At 45.4% G+C, this 23,739-nt stretch overlaps 2 protein-coding genes across 11 annotated transcripts in view; one reads left to right on the forward strand and one right to left on the reverse strand.

Moving 5' to 3' along the window:
* Positions 1-1,658: 1,658 nt before the first annotated feature.
* LOC148645810 (uncharacterized) lies at positions 1,659-20,286 on the forward strand. The gene is made up of 19 exons (XM_088611875.1): positions 1,659-1,719; positions 2,906-3,250; positions 3,944-4,255; positions 4,844-4,945; positions 5,642-5,737; positions 5,815-5,907; positions 6,658-6,732; positions 9,569-9,610; positions 10,472-10,516; positions 11,339-11,419; positions 12,070-12,159; positions 13,051-13,143; positions 13,411-13,494; positions 13,850-13,942; positions 14,552-14,650; positions 15,088-15,106; positions 15,453-15,510; positions 16,238-16,362; positions 16,898-20,286. Exons 1-19 carry the CDS (start codon positions 1,659-1,661, stop codon positions 16,908-16,910), a joined length of 1,926 nt encoding a protein of 641 aa, XP_088468001.1. The 3' UTR covers positions 16,911-20,286.
* Positions 20,287-21,523: 1,237 nt separating this feature from the next.
* Positions 21,524-23,739, reverse strand: part of LOC148645811 (uncharacterized) — a 29,663-nt gene continuing 27,447 nt past the window's right edge. For all 10 annotated transcript variants that reach the window (XM_088611368.1, XM_088611367.1, XM_088611363.1 and 7 more), the window contains one exon: positions 21,524-23,624. In XM_088611368.1, coding sequence (XP_088467494.1) covers positions 23,612-23,624 — 13 coding nt within the window. In that variant the 3' untranslated portion in view covers positions 21,524-23,611. The remainder of the gene's footprint in view (positions 23,625-23,739) is intronic.

The raw sequence follows: 23,739 nt of genomic DNA on the forward strand, positions 1-23,739 counted from the left end.
ATGAGTCTCAGTGTCCTTCAGTGGCTCTTAGGAAACTTCTCCAGTCCTGTGTCAGGAAGTGGGGAGGAAGATGATGATGAAGATGATGCTGGAGCCTTCCTCAGCTGCATCCTGTAGAGTCCATGGCGTCCCCATCCTCTCCCGGGACCAACTGCTGCAATCTCCCCACCAAACTCTTCTTCCTCAAGGATCCCCCTTTCTGTCCTGACTGGGGCATTTTATTCCTTTTCCCTGTGAAGCAAAGGGCTCCTCACTCTTCTCCCCGGGAAAAATGCTTTGGCATTTCCTCCAGGAAGTATCTGCCCAAATAAGGCCAAGGGTGCTGACTGTCAGCTCCTGTTCTCAAGCCTTGCTCTCGCAGGCCCAGTCAAACCAGTCTGGCAGCCCAGAGTCTGTGCCAAGAGGACCCATGATCAGGGCAGGAACTCACAGGGTAGGGCATCAGACTGGATCAACACCATCCAGCCCTCGACACCTGGTGTCCAACACCCAGCTTTCCAGTCTGTGACATTCAGTGTCCGCGAGCATGTCCAGAGCTGCAGAATGCACCCAGACTTCCTTTCTACTGATGAAGTCTTTCAGTTTGTGCCTCAATTTTCACCATGAAGACACTCCTATCCTGAAACAAGAACAAGTATGCCGTGCAATTGATTCCTCTCCTGAAAACTGGAAGTTCGATAATGATAATGATAATGATAATGTAGGTGTTGTATAATAATTGTGCTGTCACATGATGATCACATACAGTGAGCGACAATGTACCATCTCGTAATTACGTGACAACTTGAGATTTTCTTTCCTTGATGACAGCAATCCCTTTTGTAAATCAACACTGACAGAGTTGTAATTTTATCAAATCCGAGATTTCCTCTCCAGTGCTCTGACCAGCGCGTCAGCTAGTTGTAAAATGCAGAAACATTAATATCACTGTTCACTGAAGGATCAGGGAGAAAACACAGGATTATTATTGCTATTAGTACAAATAACCGTCAGTTACGTTGTGCATCACAAAATAAAACTAAATGTGGTAACAGAGCATGCTTTAATACTATTGCTTTGTTTTTTTATTGTAACAACACAATATATGCAATACATGCAAGAGTACATATTGCATGTTCACAAGTACATAATACAATGGCAATTAACAAAAACTGATTAAACAGCTTCCATGTTCTTATATTTAGAAATAGTTTATACTGTACATACTGTATGTATATTTTAAGCCTACAGAGGGTCTCAGTTACACATGCAGCACAAGCGATTCAGCCTCCTCATGGGAGGTACAGGGGTCTTGAGCTGGTTGAACTAACAGCAGGAGACCCTGTGCCCTTTGCTGGGCTGTGGAAGTGTTTGCAGGGCACACACACACACACAGGTTGCGCAGATTAGAGTCTGTCCACCTCTTCCAGATACTTTTTCTAGACAAGCTCTCACAGAAAAGACATCAATATACAGTAGATTGTTAGTAGAGTTTAATCAAACTGACTGGAATCGGGACATGTAAACAGTCACAGCTACCCAGAGGCTGCTGTACTTTCTAAATCATATCACAGTCATTATCACCCTATACTAACATGAGCTGGTATGTTGTATATCCAGCTCTGCAGAAACCTCTTGGCTCTGCGGCAGTTCTGTCGAACCCGGGACCCTCAGGAGAGATGAGGACACTGATTGTGCTGGGACTCCTGGCCGCTGTGTGGAGAGGACTGGGCACTGAAGGTACAGACCCTGTTTCTTTCAGAACAATACTTGCAGCATTGAAACATCTTTCATCCCCGAGCTCTTTATACACATCTTTATACACACTTCCTCCCCCTGCACACAGCCCAGGGGAGCAGAGAGAAACTGGCTCTGTGGTTGAATTAGGTGGAACAGCAGTGTGAGCACCCCTCCTCTCACACACAGCCCTGGGGTCTCTAGTGACCCAGCAGTCAGGGGTCAGTTTACTGTCCAGACTGTACAGCCCAGAGTCAGGACAGCACTGTGAGCACCCCTTCTCTCACACACAGCCCTGGGGTCTCTAGTGACCCAGCAGTCAGGAGTCAGTTTACTGTCCAGACTGTACAGCCTAGAGTCAGGACAGCAGCATGAACACAGCTCCTCACTGATTGGACCAGACAGGGGATTGGACAGAGGGTCCTAAGACCCTCCTAAGACGGTTGAAGAACGCTAAGATACTGTATGTCCCCAGATCCTCACTAACTTTTATAGATGCACTACAGAAAGCACGCTGGCAGGCTGCATCACAGTGTGGTATGGCAACTGCAGTGCTGCTGACCGCAAAGCCCCACAGCGGGTGGTGAAAACTGCCCAGTCCATCACTGGGGTTACCCTCCCATCTATACAGGACATTTATGACAGACGGTGCTTGAGGAAAGCTCTAAGCATCATCAAAGACCCCACACACCCCAGCTACAGACTGTATGACCCTCAACCATCTGGAAAACGGTACCGGGGCATTCGGGTCCGGACTACCAGACTCAGAGACAGTGATTACCCCCGCATTATCAAACTGTTAAACTCCCAGCCTCTCTCACCTACGATCTGAACCTCACAGTGCCTTCTCTCATACCAAAACCTCACACACATATTGAAATCTACATCCACCTCACATGTCAAGCAGCTCACTCCCCATAATTTTCTATCCTTTATTTCATTCTGTTGATGTATGAATTTGCACAACGGATGTTGTTTTGCACATTACCTGTTACCTGTTGTTGTTTTGCAGATTGTTGTTGTTTTGCACACTGCCTTTCTTTTCTTATACAATTGTATTGTTGTTGTTTTTTTGTACTACTTACCTTACAATAGCATTTAGTTACACCGTATACTGTACTTGTGTATGAGCATAATGACAATAGGCTTGAACTTGAACTTGATCTCATTGTCTAATGTGTGGCCCCAGGTTTCTCTGTGCAGGGCCCCAGGGAGCCTCTAGTGGCCAGGCCTGGGGACGAGCTGCTGCTGCCCTGCTCTGTGGACAGTACTGTCCCCCTGCAGGAGCTGGAGGTGGAGTGGCTGAGGACAGATCCAGACACCCTGGTGCTCCTGTTCTCCGAGGGGGAGAGCAGGCCAGAGTCCCAGCACCAGCGGTACCGGAGCCGAGCGGAGCTCTTCCCTCAGGAGATTCCCAGAGGAAACTTCTCTCTGATGCTGGCCAATGTCACGGCTGAAGACACAGGAGTGTACAGGTGTGCCGTCCACACGGCGCAGGGCTCCGGTGAGACCAGAGTGGAGCTGAAGGAGCTGGGTGAGCTGGGAACACAGATATCGTCCTCTCTGGGAAACAGGAAGTCGAGTTATTCTGGAGAACACAGAGATACAGAAGTGAAACTGCGCTCTGTGATAAACTGACCACAGAGGAAGGGCAGTGGGCTTTATTTCCACAGCTCTGTAGCTAACTACCCTCCAAACTCTACTCCCACCAGCCCCCTTAGAAGCCCTGTATATAGAATGTGGGATTAACCAATAATCAAACTCATTGAGTAATGATCACCCAGTGTATCTATTTACAGTGACAAAAAACCTATTGTTATAATAGTCCTCTGAAGGAGTGGCGTACCACAAGGATCAGTATTAGGACCACAAGCTTCCTTGGTGAAAACAGGGATCCGTATAGATTCTGTTACAGTTAGTAAACTAGAGCGCCCAGGTGGTACTGTACCTCAGCAGGAGGAAATACGTTGCAAGTGCTAAGCCAGAATACTGTTTGAGGTTTTAAAGGAAACCACACATGATCCTGTTCTTCAAAGTTTCAGTTAGATTGCACCTATTTGTCTTACTCCTTAAGAGTAAGAGCAGTAAGAGTAGTAAGGCTTTATATTTTTATCTTGGAAGTTGCAAAGAAAATTGAAAAAGATCTGGAACTAAATATACTTGACAAACCACAAGTTAATGTACACCAGAGCTGAGTGCGCTCGTCAACCTTATTTTTGTGTTTCAGAGCGTCTAGTTGTGACTGGAGCTGATCGTGGTGTTGTGTCCTACCCTGGAGGGGAGGTGGTGCTGAGCTGCTCTGTGGACACGAATGTCCCCCTGCAGGAGCTGGAGGTGGAGTGGGTGAGGACAGACTCTAAAGTCCTGGTGCTCCTGTTCTCCGAGGGGGAGAGCAGGCCGGAGTCCCAGCACCAGAGCTACCGGGGCCGAGCGGAGCTCTTCCCTCAGGAGATTCCCAGAGGAAACTTCTCTCTGCGGCTGAAGGACGTCCGGACTGAAGACAAGGGGGAGTACATGTGCAGAGTCCACACAGACTCGGGTTCCGCAAACACGACAGCAGAGCTGGAATAGCTGAGTAAGTGAAAAGTCTTGAAAGTGAGAACAACCCCCTGAGTGAACTGCCCTGCTAGTACTGCCCTGGTGTCTGTTCCTCCTGCTCATCAGGAGCATGAAAGGCTGATTCAGACTGGTGAACTGATTACAGTTACTAGCTGATATACCAGCTAAAATATACAGAGAGGCAGCTTCATAAAGCTGCTTATTCTTGGAGAGGCAAACCTTTTAAGTTAAAAAAAACAGTTAATTTGCGTTATTTTACTTGATAGGGTTAATAAAAGTTTTAGGTAACATGACTGTGATATTATTGAAGTTGTTGTTGTGCTGGAGACTCAGCCCTGTGTGTGTGGTACTGAGCTAAAGCTGAGTGTCGTGATGTTTCTCTCAGCACTCATGTCAGCCCCACTCCTGACTCCACACTCTGACAGCTCTTCCACAGCCATGGAGACACAGCATTGTCCTTGCAGGCCTGTGCTGTAGACTCTCCTGTCTTTTTAACTCCTGTGGTAACTGGGCGAACTGGCCCAGCGCGGCCTCACTCCTGCTGACTGCTCTCCTCTGCTCTTCCCAGGGTTTTCCACAGCTCACATCTGGATCCTGCTTCTGGCTCTTTCTGCACTGGGAGTCGTGATCCTGACCAGTGTGCCAACATGCCAGTTCTTGCTCCAGAACCGTGAGTTCAGCTTTTACCTCATTTCATGCTGTAAATCTAAATCTACAACATCCTACATTGCTTGTGCTTAAAATCCTCACCAGAGCTGAAAGAAACCTTTGACTCTGATTGCTATTGTGTTACCCTGAGACCCTCCATCAGCCACCTGCTCAGCCACAGTTGAGGTTTAACTGTACTGTGTCACCTGCAGTGCTGCAGTGCCCTCTAGTGTTCTCTTGTTGTAACTGCACCTCTGGTGCTGACACTGATCTCTGCTCCCAAAGAGGCGCTTAATGCTCAATTTAATTGTCAGTATTTATTCGTCAATCTTAATGACATTTAAAGTGTAAAATTGTCTTACACCCAGCACACATCTGCAGTAATAAGGACTATGAGCAGAGTTCAGGACAAACCTACAGACAGAGGAAACTTGCTCTTATTCCCAGTAGACAGCTGACGTCATGTCCCAGCATGCACTTTGCAGATTGAAACAGCTTTATTCATACCAGTGTGGTGAACACCGAGCTCCAGGCACATCTTCTGCATATCATCAGACATCCGAATTCCTTATCCTGTGGAATGTTCCTTTATCCAGTGGGCTGATGACATGAACCCCTTAATATATTAATTAATTCCACAGGATATTATACATTTTCACATTATACTTTCAAGTTTTTCCCACTAACTCTCTAAAATCCTTCCTTTCTCCTGTCCCAGGTGAGACCAGCTGGCAGTGGCCCTGCTGTCTGGTGAACTGTGTTGCTCCTGGGCTCCTCTTGTCTGTAGCCTTTATCCTGTGGGGCCTGACTGAAGGTGGGGGAGTCTGTTAGGTCCTTATCCACACTGATCTTGGGCTCTTCCCTGTTTTGAGAGCTGTGTGTGTTTTGAAGGTTTTCTCCAGGAGTCGCTCATGTGTGCCACTGTCAGTGTGCTGAGGATCCTGCTGGTGTCAATGATGGCCCCCTATTCACACAGGTATCCAGGTGAGAGCATAGCAGGTGATCTGGGACATGAGACTGAGTTCTCACATGTGTTACTGGTGGGTCGAGAGCCATTGGAAGGTAAACTCTTCAGCCCGCTTGAAAGAGCTCCTGATCTCCAGTCCACAGTCTTCAGATGTCATTAACTCTAGTCCCTGTGCTTGCTGGTTATTGTTGGCACCCTGTGCTGTGTGAGATCTTGAGCGCAGTGTTCAGAGATGAAGAAATATATAGATGCCCAACACCTTGAGGAGAGCTGTTCTCCTGAGTGATGGCACTCTCTGGACACAGAGCTGAGTCTTTAACCCCCCAGTCCAGAAAGTCCCCCTTCTCTCTGGATACACTATCTTGTACTTCAACCGCCAGTCTCCTGTGCCCAGCTGAACAACCCCTTCTGCTGCTGGAAAGTGGAAGTAATTAGTATTAAGCACAGCCATTGAAATCCCATGTCAGGAATCCTGGTGCCGAGTGTGTGATTGAAGACACACATTCCCTCTTCTTTAACAGCACCAGTGAAATATAAGTGCTGTGTAATACTGGATTGATAATGGTCCTTCCATTCCACTCATCAGAGAGGTCAGATTGATTCTCGTGACCAGTGCTGAACCTGCTGTCCCTGACTGCACAGACAGCTGGTTCCTCTTGGCTCTGGGGGATGATGGAGTCCAGCAGGTGCAGTGCAGGCCCCTTCAGAAAGTCATGCTTCAGTATTGCTGAGAATCGCTGCTAGTAAAAACTTCTGCTCTTTTTCAGACACCCTTCGCAAGCTTCTGAAGCACTTCTGTGTTCCGTTTGTGTTTGGTGTTGTTTTAGCAGAAACTTGTTCCGGTAAGTAAGAGGGATGTTTAGAGGGAATAAAGTGAATGAAGTTCTTGACTGGAGTTCAGGAGGAGTAACATCAAGCCAGTTTCACCCAGCTGTTCTAAATCACAGTCATTCCTGGTGATCCCAGTATGTATCTCACACAAACACCTCTTTCACCCCTGTGTCCTGCATCTCCCCCTGTGCAGCTGCCCCTGGAGTGAGGCCTCCCTCTGCAGGAGTCTCAGCCTCCTGTCCTGTGGCCAAGGGGCTGGCCCTCAGCAGTGCAGGTTAATCCAACACTTCAAACAAAATTCACAAAGCATCTGATTCCCGGACATCATTATTCCTCAGGAGCTACAGTTTAGTGTCCTATCCTCTCCCATCCATCCATTTTCTAACCACTTTATTCAATTTAGGGTCGGGGGGAGACAGAGCCTATCCCAGCAAGCAGCAGGCACAAGGCAGGATACACCCTGGACAGGACACCAGTCCATCACAGGACACACATTGACACACACACCACACACACACACACCAGAGCCAGTCTTCCCAGAAGCAGATTAACCCAGAGAAAACCCAAGGGGAGAAAATACAAACTCAAGTAAACCCCAACTACCCCAGCAGAGCTACCTCCTGTACCACTGTACCCCAGCTACCCCACCAGAGCTACCCCCTGTGCCACTGTACCCCAGCTACCCCAGCAGATCTACCCCCTGTGCCACTGTGCCCAGCTACCCCAGCAGAGCTACCCCCTGTGTCACTGTACCCCAGCTACCCCAGCAGAGCTACCCCCTGTACCACTGTACCCCAGCTACCCCAGCAGAGCTACCCCCTGTACCACTGTACCCCAGCTACCCCAACACAAATTATAGTATTGATGCATCGTAATTAGAAAAGAATGAATATTATGTTGTTCAGAACTGAAGAGTAATATTCACAGGCAGTGGAATTTGTGCTAAATGAACAGTTTGTGTTCTAATTTCTAAATCAACGGTATTTCTGCATTGTTATTTCTGTATTGTTTTACTGTATATAACATCAGTGATACTATAATGCCCTTTAGAATGTCTGAAAATGTATGATTTTATATTTATCAGTTTATATAAAGGTACTGTAGATAATTCTTTGTTTTCAAAATATCACAATCTGTACAAAGAACAAACATTAGTGTAATGATTAGTATCTGGCCATTAATGAATGATGTAATACAAGTTTCCAAATGATTATAAGCTCTGTTTTTTATTTTTCTTTTTGTTTCATTGTCCAGGTGTTCTCATAGTATATTTTAAAATTAGGGCACCAGATACAGTTTACAAAGCAGTTATCTGGAGTTTATGTGGATGCGCACTGATGTCATTCCTCGCTGGGATTTCTATAAAAGGTAAAGATGTTCTCTTCAACTATGGAAAAAAAATATTATAGATTTATTTTTATTATTTACACACCAAACATTTTTTTACTCTTTGTTTCATTTGTTTTTCTACACAAAACTAATGTGAGGAGTAACAACAAATGTCATAACTTCCAGGGGCCTGTGGTGAACAAAAACAAAGAGTCTTTAGACACTCTTATACAGTAGGTGACTCTTCAAAGCTCTTCAGACTGTAGTTGATGTAGAGCTGGTCAGCTTCATGTCTCTGTGGGAGATTCACTGTCGCTCAGTGTTACGAAGAAATGAAGGCAGTATCACTCATCAGGCTATTTTTTCTGTAGCTGAATGATCTCAGCAGCTCATCCAGCTGTTTCTTGAAAAACTAACAACAAGGCTGGATAGCTTGTTCCAGACACCCGCAAACCTTTGTGTAAAGACACTGGCTCCTCAGACTGTTCTCGGTTTTATAGTAGTTTCCACTCGTGTTTCTTAATTTGTTTTTCACTGTTGCAATTGAAGATTTCCACTGGGTTAACTTTGTCAGTGACTTGGAAGAATATTAATATTTGTATCAGGTCCCCCTATACTCTCTGTAACTAAAGAGACTCAGTTCCCTCAGGCTGTCAGTGTGGGACGCTCCCTTCAGACTAAAGAGACTCCTGCTTGCTTCCCTGCTTCGTGTCTGGATGTGCTTGTGGTGCCTCTGCAATGTATCTTTTTGACTTGAACTTGGTTTGTTTTTACTGCGGCTGATTATTTTCTGTACAGCCCTGCCTGTCTGCTTCCCCTGTCAGCCGCCTGTCTCCACCTGCGCCTGAGTTCACACAATTACACATTCACACATTCAAACACACACACTTACACACTCAGGCATTCAGACACTCACATACTCATACTCGTGCACTGATGCACTCATGCACTAGCACACTCACACAATCACACACAACCACACAGTCACACAATCAGACACACACTCGCACACACACACTCACAATCACACACACTCACGCACTCACACTCATTCACATATTTGCACACTCAGACACTCATGTACTCACACACACTCTAAAAGCTTACAGCTGTGGGCTGATCCACGTTGGGTGGATAGTTACAAAAAGAACTGAAAAACTGTTAAAAACAGAAGTCTACAATGGCTTATATATGAGAGCTGTTAACTGACGTTTACAACAGGTCAGTCACACACAGCTGCACCTAATCAGCTGCATTACGAAATCAGTTCAAACACACAGCTCCCTTCTGTTTGTCTCAAGCTTCTCTCCTCTCCCTCTCCACTCTGCAGCTGATTCCCTCCTTCTGACTGGGGTTCGAGTCTCCTCATGCTGTGGACAGGAGGCTGCCCACTGACCAAGCAGGTCAACCTGTCTCACCAAGGATTCCAGGCATTTACAAGGCATTCAGTTCTAGATGCTGTGGTTCCTAGTGAAATGGTCTTACTTTAAATTTAAGAATCTCATTCCTGTTTTGCAGCTTGGAGGACGTTTTCTGAGAATCCCTGTCAGAGATGCCCTGGTGAGTTCACTGCTCTTTTCTCCACCTGTGGACAGAAGTGTGTCTTGTCCAGGTGGGGTCACAGGCTTGCAGACAGCAGAGCCCCTAGGGAGGTTCATGGGGAAGTTTCTCCCATTCAGATGGTACCCAGTATACACAGTGCCTAACGTATTGGGATTTATGTAGAAGAAAATATTTCAGTAGTTATTGGAGAGCACTTCATTGTGCAGTATCACAGTGACCCAGAGCACACAGGGAGGTCAGAGCAGAAGACTCTTGGACTGAACAAGACTGGAATCCAGTAGATCCTGAAGTCTCCCACCCCAGGAAACAGCAAGAACTGCAAGCAGCTGCAGCAGAGGCTTGCAGAGCAGCTCAGTGATCACATACAGAGCTGGGGGAGCTCATGGGTCCCAGACTTCATGCAGGTCTTGTCTCAGAGGGATCTGCAGCCACACTCTGACACTGACTTCATGAAGGTGCCCCAGTACACATGGTCACAAGAAACCACTGGGTTGAGTACAGAGTAGGTTGGGTTCTAATATGATGCAATTTGTCCAAATTGTACTGGAATTTCCACCAGAATAAAACACATCATAATATGTTCAAAGGCAGTAAGGGAATTACTCAAGAATAAAACATACAGTATTACATTGTACTTATAATTCATCTTAATCTCATGGACATCAATAAACATATCCTGATTAAGAACCAAAGTAACAGTTTTGACTTTGATGTCCCACTGTAGTTGTTGTATGAGACTGTGACTGTCTAACAAGCTACGAGGACAAAATCACTAGTAGAATATAAGCACACATTCAGAACCCAGAGTCTGTATTGGCTTTAGCCTCTGCAGATTCCTAATCTCTGCTCTGATTGCAGGTTGTATAGCAAGGAGTGCCTGCTGTCAACACCTCCTGCGATCAGGTAAGTTATACTGCTCTCCTTCCCATCCTGGCTCAGTCATTGGACTGCAGTGTTCAAGCACAGTGTGGAAAATACAGCCTTACATTCCAGTGGGCAGGCCTGTGCTGTCTGTCTGAGTCCAGGTTCACTGTAGGAGTGAAGGTGAGGTTAATCATCACCACGCTCTGCCACACTTCCTTCAACCCCAAGAGCTGCCCAGATCCATCACTGGGGGTTTGTCTGTCCCAGTACTCAAGAGGCTCCTCGCTCGGTTCTGGAATTCAAGAGGTTCAGATGACCTCCCGAAATGCAGTGGTGTCTTCATGGAAGTGGCCCAGGAGAAGACAGCCTCTGTCCCTGAAGACCTTCTGCACTGGTCTTCACCTTCACTGTTTCTCCCTCCTGCTGAGTGTCTGGACAGCACAGGCAGTGAAGCCCTGTAGGAGGTTTCTTCCCTGGGCCCTGAGGAGAGGTGCCAGTCTGCTCCAGTGAGTCACTGCCAGGTCCCAGTCCAGGCAGGCAGAGCTCAGCAGCTGCGAGACGTGAGAAGAGCCCTGGTCAGGAGCCGGCAGTCTGTGTGCTGCTGTCCTGGCCGGTGAGGAGGGGCTGCACAGCTGTGGTCCTGGCTGGGACGCAGGGAGGTGTGAGCTCTCCCTCTCGCTGGGGCGTGGGGAGTGCACTGGGCCTGAGCCTCTCTGGAGTCTGGAGCTGGGGGTGAAGTGACCTCAGCACACCAGGGCTGTGGAGGAGACAGAGCAGCTCCTGTCTGTCCACGTGCTGCTGAGAGCTGACTGACTGAGACACAGATACTCTGCATGACTCCTCTCTTCTCTTTTCCTACAGCTTCCTGTTTTGGTTTGATGTTCAGTATTGGATTCATAGACGGATTCTATTTTGTGATTACTACACAGACAGATGCAATAAGTAAGTACTCCAGTAAACCTTTCACATCTGTTGATAGGTTCCATGTTTCTAATTTAGAAAGGGCTCAGGAGTGGAGGAGTAAGTGAGGTTTGTGATTGTGTAATGAAGAGTTACAAAGGGAGGCCCATATACACTAAAGCCTGTGAGGAGTCAGTGATCCTCCTGGTCATTAGGGGCTGAGACTCCAGACCCTGTCCAGCTGGGAGATGGAGGCTCTGTAGTTGGGGTTAGATATCCGGGCTGTGATGGATCTGATCCTGTGGTGACCTGACGCCTGTGTGCTGATGGGCTCAGAGGATCACCTGTTGTGTTCAGGAATGCTGCTGATGTGTGTGTTGATCAGCATGTTATTGAGGACTGCAGTCCTTGTGAGCTGTTGCTCTTGACTACAGTTTTCACTGGGGGTGTGAAGAAGTCTGGAGGACACTGTAAATGTCTGTGAGTGGTCATGTCCAGGAGGACAGTACTCATGATTCTGGCAAACCTGTAAGTACAGAGTGTGTGACTCCAGGGGTCTTTCTAAATGAGTAAGTGGGGTAGTTTCCCTCCTGTGTTAATGAGATGAATACTGCAGCTGTACACCTCTGTACTTCACAGACTCACAAAAGTCACTTTTTTCAAACTTGTTTTCTCTGTTTTTCATTGTGCAGAATACATGAGTGGACTGGTTGTAAATTTTGCAGCTCTGCTTGTGCTTGTGACCCTTAAGGAGCAGTGTAGTCACTGGGGAGCACGTGCATGTAAGTGGAGTTGTGTCTGTTGTTCACCTGCTGGGGAGGAGATAGAGTTCCTCTCAGTCAAGTCATTGCAGAGCTGCAGTCCTCTGGCACAGGGCTGCTCAGAGAGGGAGAGGGAGGAAGGCATGACACCATTCTGCATGGGCACTGCTAGAGACAGAGCAGAACAAGCAGGAGCAGAGCTGCTCAGTGTGAATTGTCACTGTGCAGTAATTTGCCATTGAAGCCAGGATTGTAGCTCCTGGCATAGCTCTTTCTGTATCATTTAAGAGTCATTATTCAGAGTCTTAACTGAAGTGCTCTGACTGACAGGTACATCCATAATGTCATCTTAGTTGTTTCTAAAACCTCTTAATTAGACCGATACTGTATCTAATGTAAAACATAACTGTAGCGCAATGGACCTTTAATGTTTATAAAGGTCAGATTCATTGATGTAGAGTTTTTTATGAGCTGATGAATCAAAAAGCGCTATATAAGTGTAAGCAATTATTCTTCTTATTATTATTTAAGGGTCATTATTCAGAGTTTTAACTGAAGTGCTCTGACTAACAGGTACATCCATAATGTAATCTTAGTCATTTCTAAAACCTCTTAATTAGACCGATATATACTGTAAAACAACTGTAGTACAATAGACATTTAATGTTTATAAAGGTCTGATTCACTGAGTTTTATATGAGCTGATGAAGATCATTATAACTGTGACACTCTTGTATTGAACTGTGTGTAAGTGAATCATGAGGTCTGGCTGAAACATGAATCCCAACATCCATGTAGAACGTTTGAACTAGACTGAGATCATTCATGAGAAGGGCTTTGTTTGTCTCTGTTGTGTAGTAGTGGTGTGTGAAACATGAATGAAAAAGTCCTAATAGATTTTTCCTCTTTCAGCTTTGTGTCACAAACTTGCTGTTGTGGCTTTGCTGACAGTTACAATCATATTCATGTTGCTTTGGCTGAACGAGGCTCCAGAGAGTGACAGAGGTGGGTAAGAGTGTCTGGTCTCTGGGGGCTCTGGGGGCTCTGGGGTGGCTCAGCTGTGTGGACTGGGCCCTGGGCTCTGGGTGGACACTGGACATCTGTGGTCACATCTGCCATTAGCCTGGATTCTGTGAAGGCAGATGCACATCTGGCCAGGTAGAAGCCAGTGTGGCACGCAAACAAATCTTAGCTAAAATTTTGATAAATCAGTGTATTATAAAACGACTTCACTCCACTATGTGCCTCAGTGATGATATAATTTGATTACAGGACGACTTGGACGGATGTGTGAATCAGCATTTCTCGTCATTCTGATTGGTCTGGAGGTATTTGAGCATCTCAGCAGAATCCCTGGTAAAGTATAATATATTGAGCTCTGTGCCCTGGTCAGTGGTACAGTCCAGTGTGTTGAGCTCTGTGCTCTGGTGACTGGTACAGTACAATGTGTTGAGCTCAGTGCTCTGGGCACTGGTACAGCATAGTGTGATGAGCTCTGTGCTCTGTTCACTGGTACAGTACAGTGTGTTGAGCTCTGTGCTCTGGTCACTGGTACAGTACAGTGTGTTGAGCTCTGTGCTCTGTTCACTGATACAGTACAGTGTGTTGAGCTCTGTGCTCTGTTCACTGATACAGTACAGTGTGTTGAGCTCTCTGTAGTGTTGTGTCAGTACCTGAATCAGTTTTCCCAGCTCTGCTGTCTGTGTTGCAGCCCGAGCTCAGGTGGGGGTGTACGTGCTGGGGTCCTCAGTCCTGCCTGCGGTCAGTGCCATTGCTCTCACTGCAGAGCTCATCCTCAAGGCAGGTAAGTGACCCGTCCAGCTAAAGACCCACAGGACAGGCTCCTCTGGGCTCCTGTGCTTGAACACTGATCCTGCAGTGAAGGAGACATCAGTGTGGAACAGACATGTAGCAGATTCTACCAGCCTGGAGCTCTGAATGTATGTAGAGCAGTTTGGTGATCAGTCACCCCCAAACACCTCCAATCAGTCCTCAGTCTTGGCCCCTGAGCCACAAGCTGAGTTTCCTCTGCTACTCTCTCATACTGTCTCCTTCTGACACGTCTGCAGACACTCAGATATGCAGGAGAATCATCTCAGACACAAACGCCAGAGAATCCCTTGAGTCTACAGGCAGCAGGAATCCTCATTCAGACATTTCAGCTCAGGTTGAAAAGTGCTGTAAAGCAACCTTTAACCTTTAACTAGAGAGTATGTGTTTGTAAATGTGTATTCTAATGAGTCTGATGAACAGTAATAAGGAAATAATCAGCTTTTACACACAGATTACCCATGATCAAGAGCTGGTATGTATTCAACAGAATTCTAATGGTGTTGAAGTCCGTCTCTAAGTCTCACTTGTAAGAGGATGGTGTGACATAACAGGGGCTCATTTAGCTCCAATGCTGTTTCAGAAAAAGGCCGCCGGACTCTGACAGACCTGCGCTTGGTGGTCTTGCCCTGTCAGATCCTTCTCGTTGTCTACTGGCTTGTCTTGCTGATGTGTGCGGACTGTAAGTACCTCAGACATTCTGCACCAGCTACTGTCCACTGTCCACTGATCACTGTGGACTGTAGTCCACTGTCACCACCGGTTTGTTCTGAAATCACACAAAGTGTCACTTTGTATAGAAAAGTGAGCAACACTAGTCTAACTATGCAGGAAAAGTCTGAAAGTCTATTTTTTGTAACATTGGGCTTGTCCACTCTTTTCCAAAGGGAAGAGCACAGTTAATGCATCAAGTTTCATAAATATTATCATCATCATGAGCTCAGTGTATTTGACCTTGGAATGTCTGTGGTGCAGTAGAGTCCAGGGTTCACTGCCAGCTGTGCCCAGCTGTGTGTTGAGAGTAGGGCTGTGTTGTGCTTCAGGACAAACAGCTGTGGTCTGGTCCTGTATTGTTGATATCTGACATCTCACATTTTATTTCCTGCTTTGCCCCTCCAGATAAGGAGGAGAAAAACAGGTGAGTAGAGTTTCTCATAGTATAGTAAGTATTTATCTTTACTTTATAGTGTTTATAAGGCAGTGCTTATAATTCTGAAAGTGTTATTTATCACTGTGCAATATTTAGGTCAGTTTCCTTATCAGCAAATATTCTGTAAGCAACCTTAAAATCAGTCTGTTTAATTGTACCCAGATTAGTAACATAGCTTAATCAGAGACTTCAGCTCTATATTAGAATAACATACAAATATAGAATTACCAACAAAAACATAGGTTTAATGACCCAATCAAATTATACATCCGTTCTAATATACTTTAAAACTATATTAAAAATCTTGTTACATCATGTCTCTTTTTTCCCTGAGATCACAAACTGAATCTCAAGAGCCATCAGGACAAAATACCCACAATACACACAAACAGGTAGGTGGGCTGTTTCTTCAGTTCAGATGTTCCTCAGACAGACTGGTTAGAGGGGAAACTAAGGTTTACTAAGGGAACAGTTAGGATTATCATCTCTCTGTAGTGGCTGATCCTTTTCTGACTGATCCTGTTTTCACAGTCCAGTCCTGAGCTCAGTCCACACTCCCCAGAGTCACAGTCCAGTCCTGAGCTCAGTCAACACTCCCCACAGTCACAGTCCAGTCCTGAGCTCAGTCCACACTCCCCAGAGTCACAGTCCAGTCCTGAGCTCAGTCCACTCTCCCCACAGTCACAGTCCAGTCCTGAGCTCAGTCCACTCTCCCCACAGTCACAGTCCAGTCCTGAGCTCAGTCCACTCTCCCCACAGTCACAGTCCAGTCCTGAGCTCAGTCCACTCTCCCCACAGTCACAGTCCAGTCCTGAGCTCGGTCCACACTCACAGTCCAGTCCTGAGCTCAGTCCACTCTCCCCACAGTCACAGTCCAGTCCTGAGCTCGGTCCACACTCACAGTCCAGTACTGAGCTCAGTCCACTCTCCTCATGACCACAGTCCAGTCCAGGTGAGGAAGAGGATGCAGGCAGGAGGGGTCAGGGGGTCAGGCCCAGGCAGGGGGGGTGATGTGGGGGTGTCAGTCTGTTTCCATTTCCTCGGCTGCTGTGACTGATCCCAGAATCAGGGCTCATGCTGTCTCACAGGGAGCTGATGCGCCTTGTTTCTGGATTCCAGGAGGAACAGGAGCTGGAGGAACAGGAGCCGTTGTCTTCAGCAGGAGCCCAAGAGTCTCCAGCACAGCAGGTCCGGATGAAGTCTTCCCAGAATCCTGCAGGCTGTGAACCTCTGTACCTGGAAGGGTTAATCGATCATGGGGGGTGTGACTGAGGACACAGTGGGGTTGATCCCTCATGAGAAGTTTATATCAGCGGTTATTTTCTGTGAAATATCACAGCTCTTCAACAGGCAGAACTGAGCCTGTTGAGTGTTGACATGAGCCGGGCTCGAACCCGTGACCATGAGCTCAGCCTGCAGCTCTACAGGAGCTCTCTGTTCCTCTCGGCCATGTCTGATACTGCTGCTGTCTGACCTGCAGGACGTGGGCTCACAGTCCTCAGTGTTTACTCATTCCTCACTCATGATCAGAGTCTGTGTCATGAAGAATAACTGGGATACGAGTGTGTCAGAATTGCATGGAAATAACTGCTCTACATGGGCTTGTGATTGTTACTACGTTTCTGATCATATTGCTCTTTTTAGACCTTTGCGCAGTAACAGATAAATTGTGAAACTGAAGGGTGACTGCTTCGATGTCCATTAGCATTCTTTAATTTAATCAGTAGTAGCAGTGCTGTTGTGTATTTGATGATCCAGTCCCATGTGTGGTTCTTACAGGACTGTGATGTGACCACCATGCGCGATGAGGAAGTGATGTCAGCGTGTGATGTCACAGAGGAAGCCTGATCATGTGACCCCACTGAGTGCCAGCAGGCTCTTTGACTGCAGAGATCATGTCTGCTGAAGCAGGAGCAGCTCCTCCTGGTTACTCCTGACGCACAGCTGTCTTGTCTGATGAATCTGCTTTCACTTCTGAAGCAGCAGTTTCTCTGCCTATAGTGGATGGATGTGTTAGCAGCTGAGGAAAGAAGGGAAAAGAAATGAAATATGTGAGAGCAAAGAGACGCAAAGACCGTCTCTTAGAAGCGAGTGGCTTTGTGCTTTATTTATTAATTACAAAAACAACATACAGTGCCTTGCGAAAGTATTCGGCCCCCTTGAACTTTTCAACCTTTTGCCACATTTCAGGCTTCAAACATAAAGATATAAATTTTTTATTTTATGTGAAGAATCACCAACAAGTGGGACACAATTGTGAAGTGGAACGAAATCTATTGGATTTTTGAAACTTTTTTTAACTAATAAAAAAATGAAAAGTGGGGCGTGCAAAATTATTCGGCCCCTTTACTTTCAGTGCAGCAAACTCACTCCAGAAGTTCAGCGAGGATCTCTGAATGATCCAATGTTGTCCTAAATGACTCATGGTGATAAATAGAATCCACCTGTGTGTAATCAAGTCTCTGTATAAATGCACCTGCTCTGTGATAGTCTCAAGGTTCTGTTGAAAGCGCAGAGAGCATCATGAAGACCAAGGAACACACCAGGCAGGTCCGTAATACTGTTGTGGAGAAGTTTAAAGCCGGATTTGGATACAAAAAGATTTCCCAAGCTTCAAACATCCCAAGGAGCACTGTGCAAGCGATCATCTTGAAATGGAAGGAGTATCAGACCACTGCAAATCTACCAAGACCTGGCCGTCCCTCTAAACTTTCAGCTCAGACAAGGAGAAGACTGATCAGAGATGCAGCCAAGAGGCCCACTCTGGATGAACTGCAGAGAACTACAGCTGAGGTGGGAGAGTCTGTCCATAGGACAACAATCAGTCTTAGACTGCACAAATCTGGCCTTTATGGAAGAGTGGCAAGAAGAAAGCCATTTCTCAAAGATATCCATAAAACGTCTCGTCTAAAGTTTGCCACAAGCCACCTGGGAGACACCCCAAACATGTGGAAGAAGGTGCTCTGGTCAGATGAAACCAAAATCGAACTTTTTGGCAACAATGCAAAACGATATGTTTGGCGTAAAAGCAACACAGCTCATCACCCTCAACACACCATCCCCACTGTCAAACATGGTGGTGGCAGCATCATGGTTTGGGCCTGCTTTTCTTCAGCAGGGACAGGGAAGATGGTTAAAATTGAGGGGAAGATGGATGCAGCCAAATACAGGACCATTCTGGATGAAAACCTGTTGGAGTCTGCAAAAGACCTGAAACTGGGACGGAGATTTATCTTCCAACAAGACAATGATCCCAAACATACAGCAAAATCTACAAAGGAATGGTTCACAAATAAACGTATCCAGGTATTTGAATGGCCAAGTCAAAGTCCAGACCTGAATCCAATCGAGAATCTGTGGAAAGAGCTGAAAACTGCTGTTCACAAACGCTCTCCATCCAACCTCACTGAGCTCGAGCTGTTTTGCAAGGAAGAATGGGCAAGAATTTCAGTCTCTCGATGTGCAAAACTGATAGAGACATACCCCAAGCGACTTGCAGCTGTAATCGCAGCAAAAGGTGGCTCTACAAAGTATTAACGCAAGGGGGCCGAATAATTTTGCACGCCCCACTTTTCATTTTTTTATTAGTTAAAAAAGTTTCAAAAATCCAATAGATTTCGTTCCACTTCACAATTGTGTCCCACTTGTTGGTGATTCTTCACATAAAATAAAAAATTTATATCTTTATGTTTGAAGCCTGAAATGTGGCAAAAGGTTGAAAAGTTCAAGGGGGCCGAATACTTTCGCAAGGCACTGTATAACGCTCTTTCACAGAAAAACATGAACAAACCTAAGCATCTCAAAATAATTCCAGATAGTCCCAGCAGAACTGAGCGGAGTCTGTTTCTGACTGCAGATCCCCGAGCAGCCTCTCAGTGTGTCTGCACAGCTCCCTCCCTCTGTGGGGCAGAATGGGTCACCCATCACTGGCAAATGATCCTGGCAGAATGCCAGTCAGCAGTTGGGTTCTCAGTCATTGGGAGCAGCCCCCTGTCTCCGAGGACAGGGACACCTCTGTGAGGCCCCCCACCACAAAGACACAGGTCTCACGTCCACTCATAGATGACTTGAAGACGGCAGAGTCGGAGATACAGATCAAGGTTTGTTCTCAGCAAACCTGTCTTAGGGCTGTCTGAGGTCTGTGTCCGTGAATCCAGTCCCGAGTAATTGTTGACAATTACAATCTGAGCTTTAATGCAGCAGGTCCAGTAGGGGTGTTGCATTTTCCCTAAAATGTTCCCTTCTTTCCAAGACATTTAACTTAAACGAGAACTTTTATTAAAATCATTTAGAATGGGCCCATGGTTTTCTGGGTAATTTAATAGGCTGATCAGGGCTGTGTCTTCAGCAGACTTATTGAGATATCTGTGTGTTTGCTCTGACACTTATCAGTGTACAGAATGTGGACAGAACACAGTCCTGTGGTCATCCAGGGGAATTGTGGGGAATTTCACATCTGCTGAGCCCAGTATGTTAAGAAGTCTAGGACCCATTTTATCAAGTTATGATTTAAATTTAAGTTCTTTGAGAGCTTCTGTATACACTAAGATTTTGTGGGGTTTTTAACTTGGCAGTATATGGAATAGTAGATTTCTTCCACAGAAAGGGAATGATAGGCAAAATGAGAACATCTGAAAATATACAGTAAGTTAAAAATGTCACATAACTGATCTGCACAGGATTTGAGGAACTCTTTCACACTCATTGTCTGGACCTGCGCTTTGCCTTACACTAATTATCCTAAATTGACTACGCACATCTGCTGATCAGCTTCTGGTAATAGTAGGTTTTAATTCAAAACGTGTGTAAAACACATCAACTCCCACCTCTCGCACTCGCTGCACCAAGAAACAGGGACATGAATTCCCCAACTTTAATGCAAACGCACCAGACAAAATGGCACATTTCTAGTAAAGTCATTGGTATATATTGTATAAAGGTGTATGTTATTACTGTATTTTATAACTGTGTGTGTTTTAGATGAATATGTATTTTTTGCATTGTTCTATGCTCCGACTTACTATGCTACTGGATGTACTCGAAAGTTCACAGAAACGTCGAGAAACACAGACTTAAGATAAGCTAAAAAGTGACTTATTTGACTCTATTCAGTACAGCTTTTAACTCAACTTTATGTATTATAGTAAAATAAAATCATTTTTAATGTACTGTATGTAAAAGTTCAAGTTATTTTAATGTTGCTTTCCGCCTTTGCGTGCACGACACGTACAGTACGTGGTACACCAAGTCAAAATCACATTTTAAGTTAAATGTTTAAATGAAGGTAATGTTAAAAAATGTCACCCATCACTCGAAACACTGTGTGTTTAAGACTTAAGTTATATATATGGGTAATGATTGTGATTTAGCACTGCTGGGTGAAACTCTTGTCATTATTCCTCATGAGAACTATACTGTAAGTCAGTTAAGAACTTCCAAAAAGACACATTCAGTCAGTCAAATCCCTCTAAACGTCCCTCTTACTTACCAGAACACATTTCTGCTAAAACAACACCCAACACAAACGGAACACAGAAGTGCTTCAGAAGCTTGCGAAGGGTGTCTGAAAAAGAGAAGTTTTTACTCTCACTGGCCAGCGATTCTCAGCAATACTGAAGCATGACTTTCTGAAGGGGCCTGCACTGCACCTGCTGGACTCCATCATCCCCCCAGACTGGGAACAGACTTTCCCTCCTGGAGCACAGATCTGACCATCAATCAATCTGACCTCTCTGATGAGCTGGTGTGTGTGAGAGGACTGGAGCATCATTCAGGTGGGGCTGCACACTGGTGGGGGTGGAGGGGATCCCCAATACTTGTCAAGAGCTCCTGCCTCCAACAGGGTTGATGACTTATCAGCTCTCTTCCCTCTAATTTGTTTCCTGCTGAGCAGGTGACTTAATAACCCAAGCGGTGTAAAACAGCTGTAGTGCAGGAGGCACAGGGCTTCAACAGGTCCCGTGTGAGAACTGGGATCGAGCGAAAAGACCCCAGGCAAGACCCAAGGAGCATCCTGACATGTTTCTGGTGCTGATTTTGTGTTTGCAGTAGTTTGCCAGCTGATCTAAGTACCAACAATATGTAGTTTTAAGAGACACTTTCAAGTACTACCTATGGAGTTGACAGATAATTTATTGCAAAACTCTGAAGGCCTGTTTATTTTGTCACATTACGTGAATTTTGGATTGACTGTTTGCTGTTCAGTCATGTCATTGATTATGGGCGAACCGCCTCTCCCGAAGGATAAAAAACGTTTATGAAGTTCTCGAAGATTCCATTTACATCGTGCAAATGTTTCTTCTCTGCTATTTCGTTTGATGTTTGTTCAACAGTTGATTGATGTAAACTGCAATAAACCGCTTACTTACCTACTGTACTTAGTACTGTGCGCGAGAATGCAGACAGTTTGACCGTGCCTGTTTTTATTCTCAGCATTGCAACTACAGTATAATGCAAATCGTGCACTGCACATCTTCGACAGTCAAGTTCAACAGTTCACTAATTACTATAAAAAGCGCCAACTTTCAGGGGTTGACGTCTATTTCGCCGTGATGTTGTGTACATCTTGCACGACAAGCATAGAAGCATTCACATTTATAGCCAAGAGTACGTTATCAATCAACATTTATACTTGGTCAGCTTTTGCACTCTTGTGCTGTGCTACAGTACCTCTTCTCGATCACCGCACTTTCTGTAAGCAATCGCAGACTTCCTGACTGTTGGTGCTGGAGCTTCGCCACAGGTTCTGCTTGATGTGTCGTTTAAGTCGATAATCAAGCTTCCAATTGTCCCATCTTTTCCCAGTACAGAAAGTTTCGCCTCCTGCAGTAGCTTTCAGACAGATTTCGCAAACAGCATCGTCGTGACGGTCCCGATTCGTAAAACTGTCCCTCAGCTTCACCTTCTGCTCTGACGCAGAGCTCGGTAGTTCCCTGTTGGCAAGCTGATTCAGACAGTCTGTTTTTAGTCGTGAGCTACACTTTCTCTCGGGCACTGTCGGTGACTGTTCGCTTAACTGCGTTTAGACAGAACGGCGGATCACAAAAAGAAATGAATTCAAATAACATGAAGGTAACACTGTCCAAATATTATACAATTGTCTCTTTACGCAACACCTCACAACGAGAAGGAATACGGGGCTCCACAGGTGAAGTCCTTAATGTGTACTGTGCAACATGGATGTCAAGCGGGAATTATCTTCCAAAAGGAATAGTGGAAATAGGATTAATTTCGACCAAGAGTACATAAAAATCCCCTGAGGCTCGTGTGTGACACATTTCTCCACAAGAATCACAGTGTTTGAACAGTAAGAGAGACCAGGACCTGCCAACGCAATTTCACAAGTCCATTCACATGTTCCAGTACAAACAGAGCGCTGTACTGACCAGTTACATGTTGAGAACTTACATTTAATTTAACCTGATCTGAAACATTTTAGAAACATCCTGTCTGAAAATTATCAATAGTGTGTGTTTCGAGTGATGGGTGACATTTTTTAACATTACATTCATTTAAACATTCAACTTAAAATGTACCACGTACTGTACGTGTCGTGCACGCAAAGGCGGAAACCAACATTAAAATAACTTGAACTTTTACATACAGTACATAAAATACAGCAATAACATACACCTTTATACAATATATACTAATGACTTTACTAGTCATAACAAATTCATAATTAATGTAAATATTTCACTGGATCTAAAAGGTGTTTCTGTGGTGTACCTTATTACCACTGCAGGTGAGTCAGACTAACGACAAACTTCCAAGGAAGTAAAGTAAAGGCACATCTGAACTTAACAAAGATCTTCAAATGGCCTTTTTACAACAACTTGCTTTTCCGACATCCAACAATCTCACACGACAGAAAAGATCTGAACGTTCAAACAATCTTCAAATGGATTTTTCAGAAATAACTTGCATTTTAGATTTACATGCACAGCTATTAAGAAAATAGATATTTTAATGAGGCTAACAGCTGTTTCAGTGCTGAAGTTCCATAATGTGAGCTGCACACTTAACAAATGAGTTCTTTAGTGAAGACAGTGTTTTCACTCAGTACAAAGCACAGAATTACTCAAATGACCTTTCATGTGGCACCAGTAACCAGTCTGTGTTCAAAGGAGAAAGAGAACAATTCCTGAGGTTTGTCACGTTCTTGGTCTTTGTTTCTGCTCTCTCACTGGGTTTGCAGGACACTGCAGTCTGAACCCCTGTGTGAACAGAGCCAGAGTCTCTGCACAGGACAAGCAGGGGGAAAATCAGGCTGGGATTCCTCCCATAAAAAAGCACCTCAATTCTGCTTCAGAAGTGAAAGCAGATTCATCAGACAAGACAGCTGTGCGTCAGGAGTAACCAGGAGGAGCTGCTCCTGCTTCAGCAGACATGATCTCTGCAGTCAAAGACCCTGCTGGCACTCAGTGGGGTCACATGATCAGGCTTCCTCTGTGACATCAAGCGCTGACATCACTCCCTCATCGCTCATGGTGGTCACACCGCAGTCCTGTAAGAACCACACATGGGACTGGATCAATCACAAGCCCAAGTAGAGCAGTTATTTCCATGCAATTCTGACACACTCGTATCCCAGTTATTCTTCATGACACAGACTCTGATCA

This window comes from Lepisosteus platostomus, chromosome 18 (assembly GCF_059453375.1).
Source record: "Lepisosteus platostomus isolate fLepPlt1 chromosome 18, fLepPlt1.hap1, whole genome shotgun sequence".
Classification (NCBI taxonomy): Eukaryota; Metazoa; Chordata; class Actinopteri; order Semionotiformes; family Lepisosteidae; genus Lepisosteus; species Lepisosteus platostomus.

What these genes read in the sequence shown, in the direction of transcription:
- LOC148645810 (XM_088611875.1), top strand. Translation starts at nt 1,659, where the DNA reads ATGAGGACACTGATTGTGCTGGGACTCCTGGCCGCTGTGTGGAGAGGA. An exon ending in CCTGTGGGGCCTGACTGAAG is followed by an intron (nt 5,738 to 5,814) that starts GTGGGGGAGTCT and finishes TGTGTTTTGAAG; the next exon opens with GTTTTCTCCAGGAGTCGCTC. An exon ending in AGAGCTCATCCTCAAGGCAG is followed by an intron (nt 13,943 to 14,551) that starts GTAAGTGACCCG and finishes ATGCTGTTTCAG; the next exon opens with AAAAAGGCCGCCGGACTCTG.